The sequence below is a fragment of the Phascolarctos cinereus genome, unplaced genomic scaffold, assembly GCF_003287225.1.
Source record: "Phascolarctos cinereus isolate Bilbo 61053 unplaced genomic scaffold, phaCin_HiC Scaffold_9;HRSCAF=440, whole genome shotgun sequence".
Lineage (NCBI taxonomy): Eukaryota > Metazoa > Chordata > Mammalia > Diprotodontia > Phascolarctidae > Phascolarctos > Phascolarctos cinereus.
This window is the reverse complement of record NW_027556402.1, coordinates 26,050,956-26,066,226: the sequence shown is the minus strand read 5'-3', so window position 1 is coordinate 26,066,226 and position 15,271 is coordinate 26,050,956. Positions and strand designations below refer to the sequence as shown.

General features: G+C 38.3%; 1 protein-coding gene across 1 annotated transcript in view; it reads right to left on the bottom strand.

Moving 5' to 3' along the window:
* Nucleotides 1-15,271, bottom strand: part of WDFY3 (WD repeat and FYVE domain containing 3) — a 330,461-nt gene that overhangs the window by 187,821 nt on the left and 127,369 nt on the right. Inside the window, 2 exon segments of the mRNA XM_078148340.1 lie at nt 2,922-3,023; nt 3,735-4,199. Of these exon segments, the coding sequence (XP_078004466.1) occupies nt 2,922-3,023; nt 3,735-4,199 (567 nt within the window).

Here is a 15,271-nt window from a genome sequence, read left to right as displayed (position 1 = left end):
CTGGAATTACCCTCCTTCTTAACCCTGCTCTCGGCCCCAAATTCTCTGTGTGTGTCTTTATGTGTGTGAATGCACAATTATCCCTTCAACACTGTGACTTTCCCCCTCACAGTTTCTATATACTGTGGGTTGGCATAAGACATTAAATGGCAATTTGGAAGGAGTTTTGTGGAAGCCACATATGATATATGAAGGCCAGCAGACGAGACAGAAAAAGTTTGGAAACTCAGAAATGTACAAAATACATGTATAGTATTATATAATATCAACATATTTTATCTTTTAACATCATAATAATTCAGACTTCTTCTCTGGTATGAAAGGAGGGCCAAAAAATTTTACGCAAATTTTCCAGATCATGGGGGCATTGCTTACCCCCCCATGATGTGGTAAGGATAACTGTTTACAACTCTACTTTTACAATTCAAATAAGAGTAAGGGTAATCTAAGGCCTGCTCTCCCAAACCCTTTATCCATGTTTGTATAGGTTTTGTTTAATTACACACCCCAATTACGAAAAAGAATAAATTCTTCTTTCAACAACTGTGTATTCCTTTTATCATCCTTCTCTTTCCCTTCTTAAAATACACAAACCAGAACCAATCAATTTCCTGGATCTCTATTTGTTATTAAATGAACTCCCTCCCTTCATAAATATTTATGAAGATAGAAAGGTTGTGAAGGGAAATTAGCCTTTTTTACTCCCCATATTAGAATGTTAGCCCTTCCAATTGCATGGGCATGTGAACACACACACTTGCAGGTATCTCCAGAGTTTTGTTTTTCATTTTCAAAGTTTCTACTCAGCTCTGGTCTTGTCAGTGAGAATGCTTACAAGTCCTTTCCTCTGTTCCATTAAAGGTGCTTCTTTTCCTTGTAAGTCTGGCAGTTTTTCTTGCCCATACACCCTCACCTTTTGCCTTGCTGGCATACTTTGCTTCAGGATCTCCTGTTTTATAGGTGAAGCATCAGATGCACATTCCTGACAGGTTTCTTAGTACTTGAATTTTTGCATTCTAGCTGCTTTCAGCGGAAGCTCTGAATTTTCGCTATGACATTGCCAGGACTTTTCCTTTTGGGGTTTTCTTTCAGGGGGTGATCACTGAACTCTATATTTTCACTCTTTTCTCTGCTTCTAATAGATCTGGGCAGGTTTCATTTATGATTTCTGAAAATAGAGCATCCAGACTTTTTAAAATCACATTTTTACTGAATCCAATGATTTTAAAAATATCTCTCCTTGATCTATTTTACAGGTCAGCTATTTTTGGAAGCAGATACTTTACATGTTTCAAAATATTTTTATGTTGTTCTATTTTGGGGGGGGCTGGTCATGAAGTCACTGATTTCTGTTTGGTCTATTCTATTTTTCAGGGAGTTCATTACTTGGCTAAGATTTACCAACTTCTGTTCTAGTTGTTTATTCTCCTCCTAATAGTTCCTCTAGAATTTTATCTCATGCATGATATCTTGCTTCATTTCTTAGAAGTATTCATATGGTCCTACTGATCTTTTTTTTTTCTCTTTGAGTTGGATTTTGGGGCATCTCTGGATCTATTACAATTCTTTTTTTTTTTTGATGAGGCAATCAGGGTTAAGTGATTTGCCCAGTGTCACACAGCTAGTAAGTGTCAAGTGTCTGAGGCTGGATTTGAATCCAGGTCCTCCTGACTCCAAGGCCAGAGCTCTATCCACTGAGCCACCTAGCTGCCTCTACAGTTCTTCATAGTAGCTAGTGTCTTCTTCCATTTACTCTGCAGCCTTCATTCCTGAATTAGGGCTTTGTGTCAGGATGAGGGTCTTTCCCGTGATATACTTTTGAGGCAGCAGTCAGCCCTATCTGGTCCCAATCTGGATCACTTAGTTTCTTGCAATAACCTCCTTGGATCCTGGCGGTCCAAAGCCCTGGATCTTAAGGGGCCACTACGGCATTAGAGTACACACAGAGTGCTAAGGATTTCATAGGTCTTGGGTAACAGATGGTGATACTGGTGATACTCTGTGACTACACTTGACCTTGTCATGTCCGAGTTCCACATCGTGAGTTTCCAAGAACTCTGAGCCTATTTTGTGGGAGTCTTTCTCTATTTCCGGCTCTGAATAATGTGCTTTACTGGCTACCAGTGTCTGCATCCAATCTCTCATGTCCTCCCACCCTGTTTGCTTGGGCTGGCCCTCTTCTTACTGCCCTTGGGTCTCTGAGTGACTTTTTAGGCCCTTCTGGTGTTGAAGAAGTCACTCTAATAGCTCATTGGATTTTCCTGATCAGTATGCAGGTTGGTGCTATTTTTCAGTCTCTGTTGGAAAAAGTGTGTCAAGAGTTAGGCTTGCTTGCCTCTGTCCAGGCACACAGTCTTCCACTATGCAAAGAAATATGAACCAAAGCATGGGCCTTCAACTTAAGGGCTGTATGAGAAGAAAAGAGATATCAAGAAAGGAGTGAAAGGATGAAGGATGAAAAAAGTAAATGCAAATGCTAATGATGGCAAAAAAGTGAAACACAAATTGAATAATGGAAGGATTAAAGGATATTGCAGTGATTTGGTCTATAAAAATAGTATGAATTTTTCACTAGAGCATCAATAAACATGTAAAATCATTTTTTTTAAAAAATGATGTATTACAAATATTTAAGAAGTGACATAATGGCTTGTCTGTTAAATCTTAAACGTAAGCCAAAAATACGAAAGGACAATCATACTTCCTATGTAATAATCACACACTGTATTCTTTGGTAGTAGTATTTTTGATCAGAGTAAATTTTCTAACTAATGCAATACTTCTAAACATGAAAATTATCAAGTTTTGTTGATAGAGGACAGTACCACTAGTTCACCAATAATCACTCTTTAAGCATGCAACTGATCAAAGTCATCAGAGCAAAAACTCCCAAAGCGTCTTGGTAACAATTTCCTAATTACCTGCGTTTGTGTTTGATCCTTGGAGTAGAACTGTCAAAGTCTCCATGACCAGCAAAGCAAGTTGCTTCTGGTCATCCACAGAGCTATTGGTTTTTGAATCCCCTTAAAAAAAAAAGTTTTGATCATTTAATTCAGATAAATGGCAGGCTTACTTCCACCCCACTCTCCCAAAATTTTGGTTTTGGCATTTCTATTTACAGTGTAATTACTGTCTACTTTCAAATACAATTAGCATTGATGCTAAAATGCAAACCACTCTAAAAAACTTATGAACTAAATATTCAAAATTGACCAGTAGGCTCAAAACCAAAATACTGCACAACAGGTGCACTTAAATGTGGATAGGGAAGCATGAAATACGGTAAATGCCGCTTCCAGAAAAAATAAGAACGTACAAAGTTGAATAAACCACCACGTCCAAAAAGGTGAAAACGAAATTACTAATTAGTAGAAATAAGTGCAAATTTTGATAGGGAACTCCAATCATATACAATTGTAATCAGATTCAGATTTTATACCAAAACAAAAAATTTTAAGTTAAAGACATTGACCTTGAATATAGAGGAATTGTATTTTTAAGAAGTCCTTAACACATCTGTTACACAATCTCATACTTTCCTAGGCCATTTTTACATAGCTTTAAAAGGGAGAAATAGGAGAGCAAGTAGCGTCTTTTCCTTCATGGCTGTTAGTGATGCTAGCAAGTCATTGACGTTGAAGAAAAGGGAACCTTTGCCCCGGCTCACACAGCCTGCTGCCTGCACCTGTACTTACCAATCAAGAAATGAGAACACAGAAAACACAATACTTTACCTTGCTCAGTCAGAGTCTGCGGATCTTTCAAGAAGGCAGCGTATTTATGCAAGAGGTTTACCATCACCTCCAGAAGGCCCACCTCCCTGAACACATCCTTGAATATGTAGTCATGTCGAGTGAACTTAAGAAGAGTGCTCGTGGCAATGATGCTGCATTGGTAAGAAGAGCTGGATTTTAGGAGAATGCTGACGCTGATCAGCTCCTTACAAGGGATATAATTCAAACTGAAAACAACAAACTCTAGCATCTCAAAGTATTTGGTCTGCACTTCTGGAAGCTTAGAAATCTTCTCTGCAAACTGGGACAGCGTGTGCTGCGACTCCAAGATGAAATAGTTTGCATTGTCGGCTATGTAGATATTGGTGATGGCATCAAGGACGATCTGGGGGAGATAGCTGGTTTTCGCTTTTAAAAACGCATTCTGGAGGACAGCAAATGCTTGCACGTTTCTCACACTGTGACCTGTGAAAAACAATAAAGAACATGTTATTTCTTCTATCAAAATAAGTTTGACATTTTAAATAATAACAAAAGTCAGTTTTAGGTCCTGACACAGTGCTCTATAAGATAGAGAATACTCAGAATTTTTTTTTAAAGCAAGGGTTATTTATATTAACAATAAATACTTCTTCCAAAAATTGTATTCTATCAGATCTCATGATCAAGACTAGACATTTTCTCTGATCCTAACAATTGCCCGACTTTTACAAAATACAAATCATGTACAATAGTTTAAGCAATTTCATCTGTCTCTCCAGTTTCAGACTCTAAGAACTCCAACAAGGTAAAAACCTAACGAATTAATGAAATAATCCCTAAGCTCCAATGTGCTCACTCAGTATACCCCTCTCCTATCACCCACTATCCCGTAGCAGCAAGGCTCCACAAGCCAACTGGTGGACTGGTGACAGAACTCAATTCTACACACAGACATCTCTCTTCCCAGTGCTGTGGAGGCCCCCAAATCAGAAGCTTGCTGAGGCCACTAAAGCATCACAAACTGGCCTATTCAGCACACCTGGCACCACAAAAGAACGCTGCTTGACAATGGAGGAAAAGAAGGGGGGAAAGATGTGTATGGAAGAGGGGAAGGAAAAGAAGGGGTCTGTGTGGCACTCTACCATGCCTGAGGAAAAGAGTCTATCATTGCCGTAGGGCCAGTTCTTCCCCCACACAAGTACTTAGGGCAGAGACCAAGACCCGCAGAGATCTCATAAATGTGAAAATGGCTCCTTTCCACTAAATTCCACATTTTGCCTAGCTGAGATACTTGCCAGCCTTTTATTATTTTGGTACAACACTATCCAAACTTCCACTGATTCTTTCCTAAGAGTATAGGGGAAAAAATCCTAACCTGGGCCTCTATATATTTTTTTTTGCATAAAAAAATTTGTACCTGACATGACCATTGTGCGGCATTACTTTTTTACTTCGTCATACCTCCCAATTTTTCTAAGTGACATACCTCTTCAAAAGACATTTTCAAAATTTTTAATTAACCCTTACTCCTCAGAGGGTGATTTAAAGATCATTTTCCAAGTAACATCCTCTACCATCACAACTGAGTGAATCAGTTGGGTTTCATAACTAACAAAATATTGATTGATCACTTTCTCCTGGTCTTAACCTATTAAATATCACTTTTATGTTTTTCCAACTCTTGTTCAGCTCTTTTGAAAGATTTTATAATTATCTAATTTTTACAATGAAGATCTATGTATTCCTAATATTATGAGGCCATGGTATGTTTCAATACTCATAACTTCATAATATTTATTGAATATATCAGCCTCCATTTTTTCAAGTAATTATTACATAAAAGTCACATTTAGTAAAATAATAAATAATACTAAAATGGTACAATGAAGCCATAATTCTATGTAATTAATATGCAGCAAATAAAACAGGCAAATCAATGTCATTACCTATTATTCTGTGAATTATAATAGGTTGATAATGAAGGAAAATATCAAGAGGAAAAAAGAAAAAGCACATGCAAAAAAATTCCAAAAACCATCCCCTAATGTGTAGGACTTTGGGGGAACAAGATTTCACATGTATCCTAGACACAGTGGGGAGGTAGACGATGTTGTACTAGATGACAATCACAGCAGCCCTTATGTTTTTCTAACTACTACTGGTTCATTTCCTTCGTAATCCTCTAGGCAGGTTCTAAGGAAATCAAAAAGTTTGTTCTGATATTTCCTCAAAGTAATAGAAATGTACAATCTCTATCATTCAATTAACCAATTAGCTCTGTGTCTTCATCCCAATTCATAAACTAGAGAAACCTCTTTTCCCTAAGCTTTTTGCTTCTCTCACTCTCTACCTCCTCTCACATATTCTTCTATTTTCTCTCAGAGACTCTTCATGGACAACAGTTAACTCCTTCAATCTAAATCTTTTGTAGGATGACAGTTAAACAAAGTAAAGTGATCTCTTTTCAATCTTTTTTCTTCAAGAAATGGCTATTTGAACTTCATTCTCTTATAATACCTCACCCCTTCTGCCATCACAGTTAACTGACAATTCTCCAAGACACTCTTCCCTTTTATAGGTGCAGTAATAATATTTATATTCAATAAGAGGGGCTATGGAAGCTGCTATTACCTTTAAATAAAAAAAGGAAATCATTCCAAATAGGAGATTTTTCTTCTCATCAGTTCTAAGTATAAACTGGTAAATGTAAAGGTAATTCAATAATTAAAGCCTTAGACTATTGATAGCTTCTAGACATGCCTTGTTCATACCTATAATTCACTCCTCAACTCAAGTTGCTTCTGATCTAATGACTTTTTAATTGTCAGTAGACTCTTCTCAGTTCTCATTCATCTTAACCCTACATTTGACGCTGTTCATTATGGCCTCCACCTGGATATGCTTTCCTCATTGTGGTATTATAAAATTATCTCCTGTTTTTGCCCTACCATTTTGACCACTTTAATCCCAGTTGCTGGATCTTCCTTAACTCTTTCCTCAGGCCTCAGTACTGGGCCCTCGTCCTTCTCTACATATTCTTTCAATGATGTCATGGGCTCAACAATTACCTTTATGCACCTCTCACATCTACATGTCCAGGCCTAGTCTTTCTCCAGAGCTTAAATCCCAGAACATCAGCTGTCTATTGGACGTCATTTGTATGTCCTGTAAGCATCTTAAAAGCAACATGCTGAAAACTGGAACTCAGGTTTTTCCCCCAAGGCCTCACCTCTTTCTAAATAGTCTAGTTCTATTAAGAACACCATCATATTTCCAATCAGCTTAATTTTTTCCACTCCTCACTCTCCCTCATCCCTCATGTGTGATCAGCTGATAAGTATTAGAGACATCAAATCCATATTATCTCTTGGTTCTGCCCCCTTCTCACCACTCAACCACAACCCTAGTTTAGGTTCTTTTCACCTCTTACACAACTATGAGAATAGCCTTCAAATTTGAAGACCAGTTGGTCTCCCTACCTCCAGGTTGCCTCCACTCTAATCCATCTTCCACACTGTCCCTGAAATGATGGTCCTAGAGTCTAGGTCTATGATCTAGGACGTAGACCACAGATCCGACCACGTGATCTACTGCTAAAGGAACTCCCGTAGTAGATGGCTCCCTCTTGTCTCTAGGATCAAATCAGAACTCTGCTGCTTCTAGTTAAAGCCCTTCACAATATACCTGTAGCCTAACTTTGCAGCTTTTTAATACATTATTCCCCAATTCCCACAGTATGCCTTCCAGTCAAATAGACTAACTAGATCCCTTTCAAAATGTCATTTCCTCCCCAGTCTCTGTGCCTTTGGTCAATCAATTCCAATTCCTGACATGCACTCTCTCCTTAGTTCTCCTTCTTACAATCCCTAGCACCCTTCAATGCTCATCTTAAGTACCCCCTCCAAGAAAAAAATCCATTTTGAGAGGAGAAGAAATCTATGCTCCCCTCCCCCCAAAAAAATTGCTTTACATTTTGTATATGTTTTGGATTTGCTTATTTGGGTACAAGTTTTCTATGGTCAATAAAATATAAGCTTCTTAAAGACAGGGATGCTTTCAGTTCTATCTTTGTATCTCTAGCACCTAGCTTAGAGCCTAACATATAACATGCAATAAAAATGCTTACTGTATGAAAAGGAAGCTTTCTAGACAAAATATAAATATTTCTTTTCCATAAGATCAGAAGTAGTAATAAAGGAATATAGGTGTGTCAAGAGACTTATATAGCAAGAACTTCTCCCAGCCAACTCCTTAGTCAAAAAGAATTAATTAAGTACTTATTATATCCAAGTACTATGCTAATCACTGGAGATACTAAGAAATGGTCAAATACAGTCCTTACCCTCAAAGAACTGACATGAAATAGGGGAGTTAATATGCAAATAACTATGCAAATATAAGATATATATTGTGTAAATGGCAGATAATCTCAAAGACAAGGGGTAGGAAAGGGGAAGAGGGGGACCAGAAAAGGCAACCTGCAGAAAGCAGGACTGCAGCTGAGTGTTGAAAGAAGGAAATTCAGTGGGCAGAAGCGAAGAGGGAACGCATTTTAGGTATAAGAACAGTGGAGCATTTTATATTTGATCTTTGACATAATAAGGAAACAATGCAGTTTATTGAGTTGGAGGGCTGGGGGAAACCTTGACATGATTAGGTCATTGATTTAGGAAAATTATTTTGTCAGGTGAGTGGAAGGTAGAATGGAGTGGACACAGACCTGATGGAGAAAGACCAAACAGAAAGATACTGCAGTATAGTCTAGGTATAAGGTAACAAGGTACCATACCACAGTATGGGAATCTGTACAATAAACAGTGTGAAGGCAGAAATTACAAGACTCTACAACAGAAACTGCAAAACTTGGACATGTGGGGTAAATGCTTGTGAAAAGTCAGGGATGAAACAAGTTCTGGGCCTGGGTGATAGAGGGAATGATGGGATGAAGGGAAGGTTAGGGGAAAAGACAATGGGTTCTATTTTGTGCTGGTTGAGTTAGAGATATCTACGAGATATCCAAAAGGCAATAAGTCAGAGTTAGCCATCAGTCAGGAGCCAGGCTATGGCTGGATACATACAAATCTGGGAATCATCTGCACAGAGATGATAACTGAACCAATGGGAGATGATATCAGCAAGCAAAACAGTAACGAAAGATGTCAGAAAAATCTGAAACAAAAATCTACTACAGGAGTGTGTGAAGGAAAGCCTACATACACTTCTCATGAGAAGCAGGCATACCGCCACCTAGTGGCACATGCACACTGGCACAGAAGTAGAGTCAACTTTTAAATGGCTGGTAAAATCCATACTCCTTCCATTCGTGTTGGGATTGGACCAGCTCATTTGGATTACACTCTTCCTGAACCACCCATCCCATGTTCCTCCTTGTCATGTTAATCCCTCCCGGTCATGCATCCTATGGGAGGCTATCTCCACCCTCAGGGTGTGTCAGTGAATAGTCAATAAGCTTATTAAGCAAGTACAGTGGAGAAAAGCCTTTGCCCTGTCCTTGACCCTGAGGGGTTGCAACTGGGTTAGCTTCCAGGGCTCTTTCTTAAGGAATCAGTTGTTTTGCAGAATGTGTGGGGCACTTTCTGATTGGTTGAGGGACGATCCAAAAGATCTTGGAAGTCCTCCTCAGAATTCCCGTGTTCTGCTGTGGAAGCCTAACTTCTAAATCCTTTCCCACAAAAGAGAAAAGAATAAGCCAGTAAATAAGGAAATCATGAAGATGAGAGAGTGAGGATAATAGAGGGGGCAATCTGCTGAAAAAGTATGAAAAAGATGAGAACTGGATTAAGTACATGTGGAAGAGTTTGCTTGGGCAGGGAGAAGAGCCTCCTTGAGATAGCAATGAATGAGAGAAGGTTCTAAGGAGGAGGGGAGAAGAGAGCAAAACATCTTATTCTCTCACCTCTCCATCGTCACCAAGAAAGGAAGAAAAACAAAACTCTTGTTAAAAACACATATGGTCAAGCTAAACAAATCTGCCCACTGGCCATGTCTGAATAGACATACAAAAAAAAATTATCAAGCACCTACTATGTGCCAGGCATTATACTAAGTGCTAGGGGTACAAAAAGAGGCAAAAGACAATCCCTGACCTCAAGAAGCTTATAATCTAAAATATATCTCAGTCTGCATTTTGAATGCATCAGAAGGTAGGTAACTTGTTCCCTCATGAGTCCTCTAGAATCCTGGTTGGTCATTACGCTGATCAGAGTTTCTAACTCTTCTAAAGTTGTTTATCTTTACAATACTGTTGTTACTTTACAAACTTTCTCCTGTTCTGCTCACTTAACATCAATTCATACAAGTCTTCTCAAGTTTCTCTGAAACTCTCTCCTCCATGATTTCTTTCTACACATCCGTATTCAATCACATTCATATACCATAACTACCTTTATGGCCACTAGAACAAACTGTTCTCATCTGCCCTGTCTTCCAGGAGAAATCTTCACGTGCTTGGGGTAGACATCCACCTTGTGCAGCCATTCCCCAATTAATGGTAACTGCTTAAATCTGTTTCCAATTCTTTGCTACCACAAAAAAAGTTACCATAAATATTTTTGAACATACGTCTCCTTTTCCTCTTTCTTCGCTCTCTTTGAGAGTACAGAACAAATAGTAATATCACTGCAAGTAATTATGAGTAGCACCAGGCCTGGAGTCAGAATGACCTAAGTTCAAATTCAGCCTCAGACACTTATTAGCCAGGCAAGTCACTTAATCCTGTTTTCCTCATTTGTAAAATGAGCTTGAGAAGGAAATAATAAACCACTCCAGTATCTTTGCCAAAAAGACCCAAAATGGGGTCACAGAGAGTTGGATACAACTGAAACAAATGAACAACAATACAAATTTACAATAAGGAGAGTTTTCTTGGATAAGGTTTAGTATATCTCATTTTAAGAAATCAACTTTCTTTACAAATCTTTCTTCCATAGCTCATTTCTTTTAGCATGTTTTCCTCTATTCCCTATTTGTTTATAAGTTCATTTTTTAGCTTTGAGAGAAATTATTTTCTATTATACTAGTAACTCATTATTAATTAGGATCCAGGCTTTTTATTTCCTCATTCAGGGACCAGCCCCTACAGATGAGTCAGCCAGTTTTTGAAGGGCATGACAGAGTAGACTGCCCTAATGCTAGGGGTATGTGCTCTGTGATGTAGGGCAGGACCACACCTAACTAGGAGACCTTACTTCAGTTTAAAGTGTAAACAGAATCTAATCTAGGTGAATTCTTGCCCTGAAGGAATAAACCCATATCCTAGCACGCCTCCACGGTTTAGGGTGACCCAGCTCAAGAAGGAGAAAACAACAAGACTGGTTTGGGTGGAGATGGATTTCCTGTCCAGATGGCTGGAGGCAGCTGAGTCTCAGGACACAGCCAGGTTCTCAACAGGAAGAGCTGAGCTGAAGACTATTAGCCTATCTCCTCATTAACTGTTTACCAATCAGGGTTGATTTCACCTATCGGGGCACTCTAAGGTATTTAGAGCACTGTCTTCATGGTTTTGTCTTCGGTTACTGAGAGAAACACTGACCATCAATTTACTGATTATTAGCTTGCCCAACTAACATATTGAATATTAATCACCCAGAAATTCTATCTCCTTGGCTTTTCATTCATCACAGCTCCTCCCTCTCCTGCCCCTCTCCCACCTCACTCCAATCCCTTCTAGGAATTTTGGTTAGACTTTTTGCTCAGGCTGTGTTTTAATTTCAGGCTTTGCTTTTAGATGTTTTGAAGTCATTCCCTTCTAGTTTTTGTCTTGAGGGTCCCTAGTACCATAAAAGGGTGGAGTTCTTGTTGTGGTTCGCTCTTTTTTCCTTCTTATTTCATGTCTTTGGATTTTAAGTTAGGGCCATGCTTGGCACACTTCAGGGAAGAATGCTTCAATAAAACCTTTGTCCTCCTGGGTCCTTCTGTGGCTTTCTTGGGGTATTATGTATTGTATTAATCCAGGATCTCAGAGACAGCCCAAGCTAGATACCTGCAAGCTTTCAGTGTTCTCAAAGTGGTCTGATTCCAACCATGGGAATCTCCCAGTGTTCTTTACCAGGACCTCTGATTATGCCATTCCTTTGCTCAGGGAAGTACCAGGGGCTCCCTCTTGCCTCTAAGAAAAATTACAAACCCCACTGTGATATTTAAAATCTTCTACAAACTGGTCTAGGGCCTCGTTAAGCTAATTACACACTACTCTCCTTCACACACTATATTCCAGCCACACTCGTCTACTTGCTATCGCTGATGATAGGGAATTGTTTTTTGTCTTTGTATCCCTAGTACTTATCAGTGCCTGGCCCAGAAATACTTGTTGAATGAATGAAAGACAGTAACTACTATTCATAAAGTATGACAACCATGTGCTGAAGCAGCTACAAAGTCCAGAATTAGATTTCCTAAAGAACAGGGCTTAAAACCATAGGGAATGCTTATAACAGGTTACTGGAAAGTCGAACAAATTTTTTAAAAAATTTTTAAAAATTAATTTATTTTAATTTATCAACAATCACTTCCATAAGCTTTTGAGTTTTAAATTTTTTTTTTCCCTCTCTCCCCTCCTCCCTCCCCAAGACAGCGTGCAATCTGATATAGGCTACACATACACATTCCTATTAAACATATTTTCACATTAGTGATGTTGTAAGGAAGAATTAGAACCAATAGGAGGAACCACAAGAAAGAGAAAACAAAACAGAAGAAAAAAATAGCAAATAGTATGCTTCGATCTGCATTCAAACTCCATAGTTCTTTCTTTGGATATGGATAGCATTTTCCTCATGAGACCTTTGGAGATGCCTTAGATCCTTGCATTGCTGAAAATGACTAAGTCTATCAACGTCAGTCATCGCACAACGTGGCTGTTACTGTGTACAATGTCGAACAAAATTTTTTTAAAAAATTAACCTATCTTTTATTTCCAGAAAAGCTGTTATTCTCTATGTAATATTTTGAGCTAGCTGACTAGCTCAGTCCACAGTCTGTGTCCAGCTTACTTTTTAGTTTTTCTGCATGTTGTTTTCATTCACACACTTTATATTCTACCCAAACTGCCCTATTTGCTATTACCTTTAGATGATATTATATATGCTGTCTTCTTGCCTTTGATTACGCTGTTTCCCCATACTTGTAATGCACTCCCTCACCAACTCTGCTTCTTTATTAAAAATAAATTTTATTGCTATCTTTTGTTTTATAAAGCCTAAAATCCCTCCTTTCCTCCTTGCTCTGAGAGCCTTCCCTTACAACAAAGAATTTTTTAAATAAAAATAAGAAGACAAAAAAAAAGACAGCAAAACCAATCAATACATCCCCCCAAAATCTAATATATTCAGTATTTCACAGCCATGACGCCCCATCCCAAATCCATGTAGATAAAGACATAGGGATAGGTGTTTTCTCATACCACTTCTGTGGAACCAAGCTTATTCTTTGTCATTTTGCAACATTCATTTTGCAGGGTTTTTTCACTGTCATCGATGTAGTCATTGTGCATACTGTTTTCTTGGTTCTGCTAACTTTACTTTGCATCAGTATATGTAGATGTATCAAAGCTTCATTCAGCATATATTCAAGTACCATAATTTGTCTAGCCATTTACTAATCCATGGAGCTCTGTTTTCTTTCTAGTTCTTTGCTACTACAAAAAGTGCTGCCATAAGTATTTCGGTATGTATGTATGTATGTAAGTATGTATGTATGTATGTATGCATACATGTAAGTGTGTGTGTGTGTGTGTGTGTGTGTGTGTGTGTGTGTGTGTGTGTGTACATAAATATATTTAAATTAATGGCTTCCTTGGGATATATATCTAGCATTTGAATCTCTGGGTCAAAAAAGTACAACCATTTCAGCAACTTTATTTGCATAATTCCAAATTGCTTTTCAGAATGAATGTACTAATTAGTATTCCTTTCTCCAACATTAATTATTCCTCTCTTTTGCCTCCTTGGCCAATTTGCTGGCTATGAAGTAAAACTTCAGGTTTATTTTTATTTGCATTGCTCTTATTATCAGTGATTTGGAACACTCTTTCATATGGCTGATAAGTTTGCATTTTTTTTTGAGAAATCTTTGTTTATATCCTTTGACCACTTTTCACCTTGGCCTCTTAAAATCTCTATGTTCTAAAAAGGGTCAGATCAAATTCCACCTCCTAGAGGAGGCCTACCCTTATCTTTCCAGTTCTCTCCCTGAAATTATTCAGTATTGACTTTCTATAAATTTTGTATTTACTTATCAATATACATCTTCCCTTGCTGTTGTTGTTTTGATATTCCCAATGACTGACACGTAATAAGTACTTATGAAATATTTTTGAATTAATGACTTAATTCATCAAATTGGATATATAAAGATACATGTACTCTTAAATAGCTTACAACCTAATAGAAGGAAAGTCAAAACACTATAAAACCATAAGCCTACTCAATACATCTCATTAGGATGTACACATCATAAATTTTTTAGTGGTAACTCAATACTCAATCATCAAGGACATTATTTTCATTTTTCAAACCAAAGGAACTAAAAATTAGCTAATCTTTAAAATGAACAACCCAGCTTTACTTAAAATAACACATTCTTAAAAGCCGAGATCCACAACAGCAATTTTTTGTGACACAGGGACAGGGCAGGGAATGCCTACCACATGTGCTTATTTACAGATAGGAGAAAACAAACTAAGTTCAAAGGAGAAGCCCAGGACAAGTCCTGTGATGTGACAGAGAGGGACACGTGTTTTACTGTGGAAGTCAAGAAAAGGTTCATAGAAGAGCTAGTACCCGCTTTGGGCCTGAAAGGAGAAAAGCCTTAGCGTACAGAAGCAGCTGGTGTTGGGAAGGACATCATTTATTTCAAGGAATTGGGAGGTAAAGTGGGAAGAAGCAGAAGAAAGCAGGACGAGAACAACAGGGGGAACACAGTTCAGTTTGCCTAAAAGAGAGCACGCTTACAGAGGAATATCACGAGAAAGCAGGAAAGGATGGATGAACTCAGACTGTGAAAGGTCTTGCATGTTAGCACAAAGATTCTGTGCTTCACGTTTTAGGGTACAGCGAAACGCTGAAGGCTTCTGAGTGGACGGGTGACGTGAGATATCTATGTACAAATTATCTAGTTGCAATTAGAAATCTGGGGTTGGGATTCTGGGGAAAAGCTGGAACTACCGATACAGATTTGGCACTTACCTTCATAGAGGTAATAATATAGCCAGTTTGTTAATAAACATTTATTGATCTTCCATTAGGTGCCAGGCACTGTCTAAAGTATTGGGAAAATGAAGAAAGGCAAAAGACAAGTCTTGGCTCTCAAGGAGCTCACAGTCCAATGGGGAAGACAGCATCCAAGACAACTATGTACAAACAAGCTGTACACAGAACAAATTAATGATAATCAATAGAAAGAAGGCCATCGAGTTAAGAAGAATCAGGAAAAGCTTTCTGTAGAAGCTGGGGTTTTAGTCAGAACTTGAGAGAAGACAGGTAATCCAGGATATAGAGATGAAGGAGAGCATTCCAGCCATTAAGAATAGCCAATGA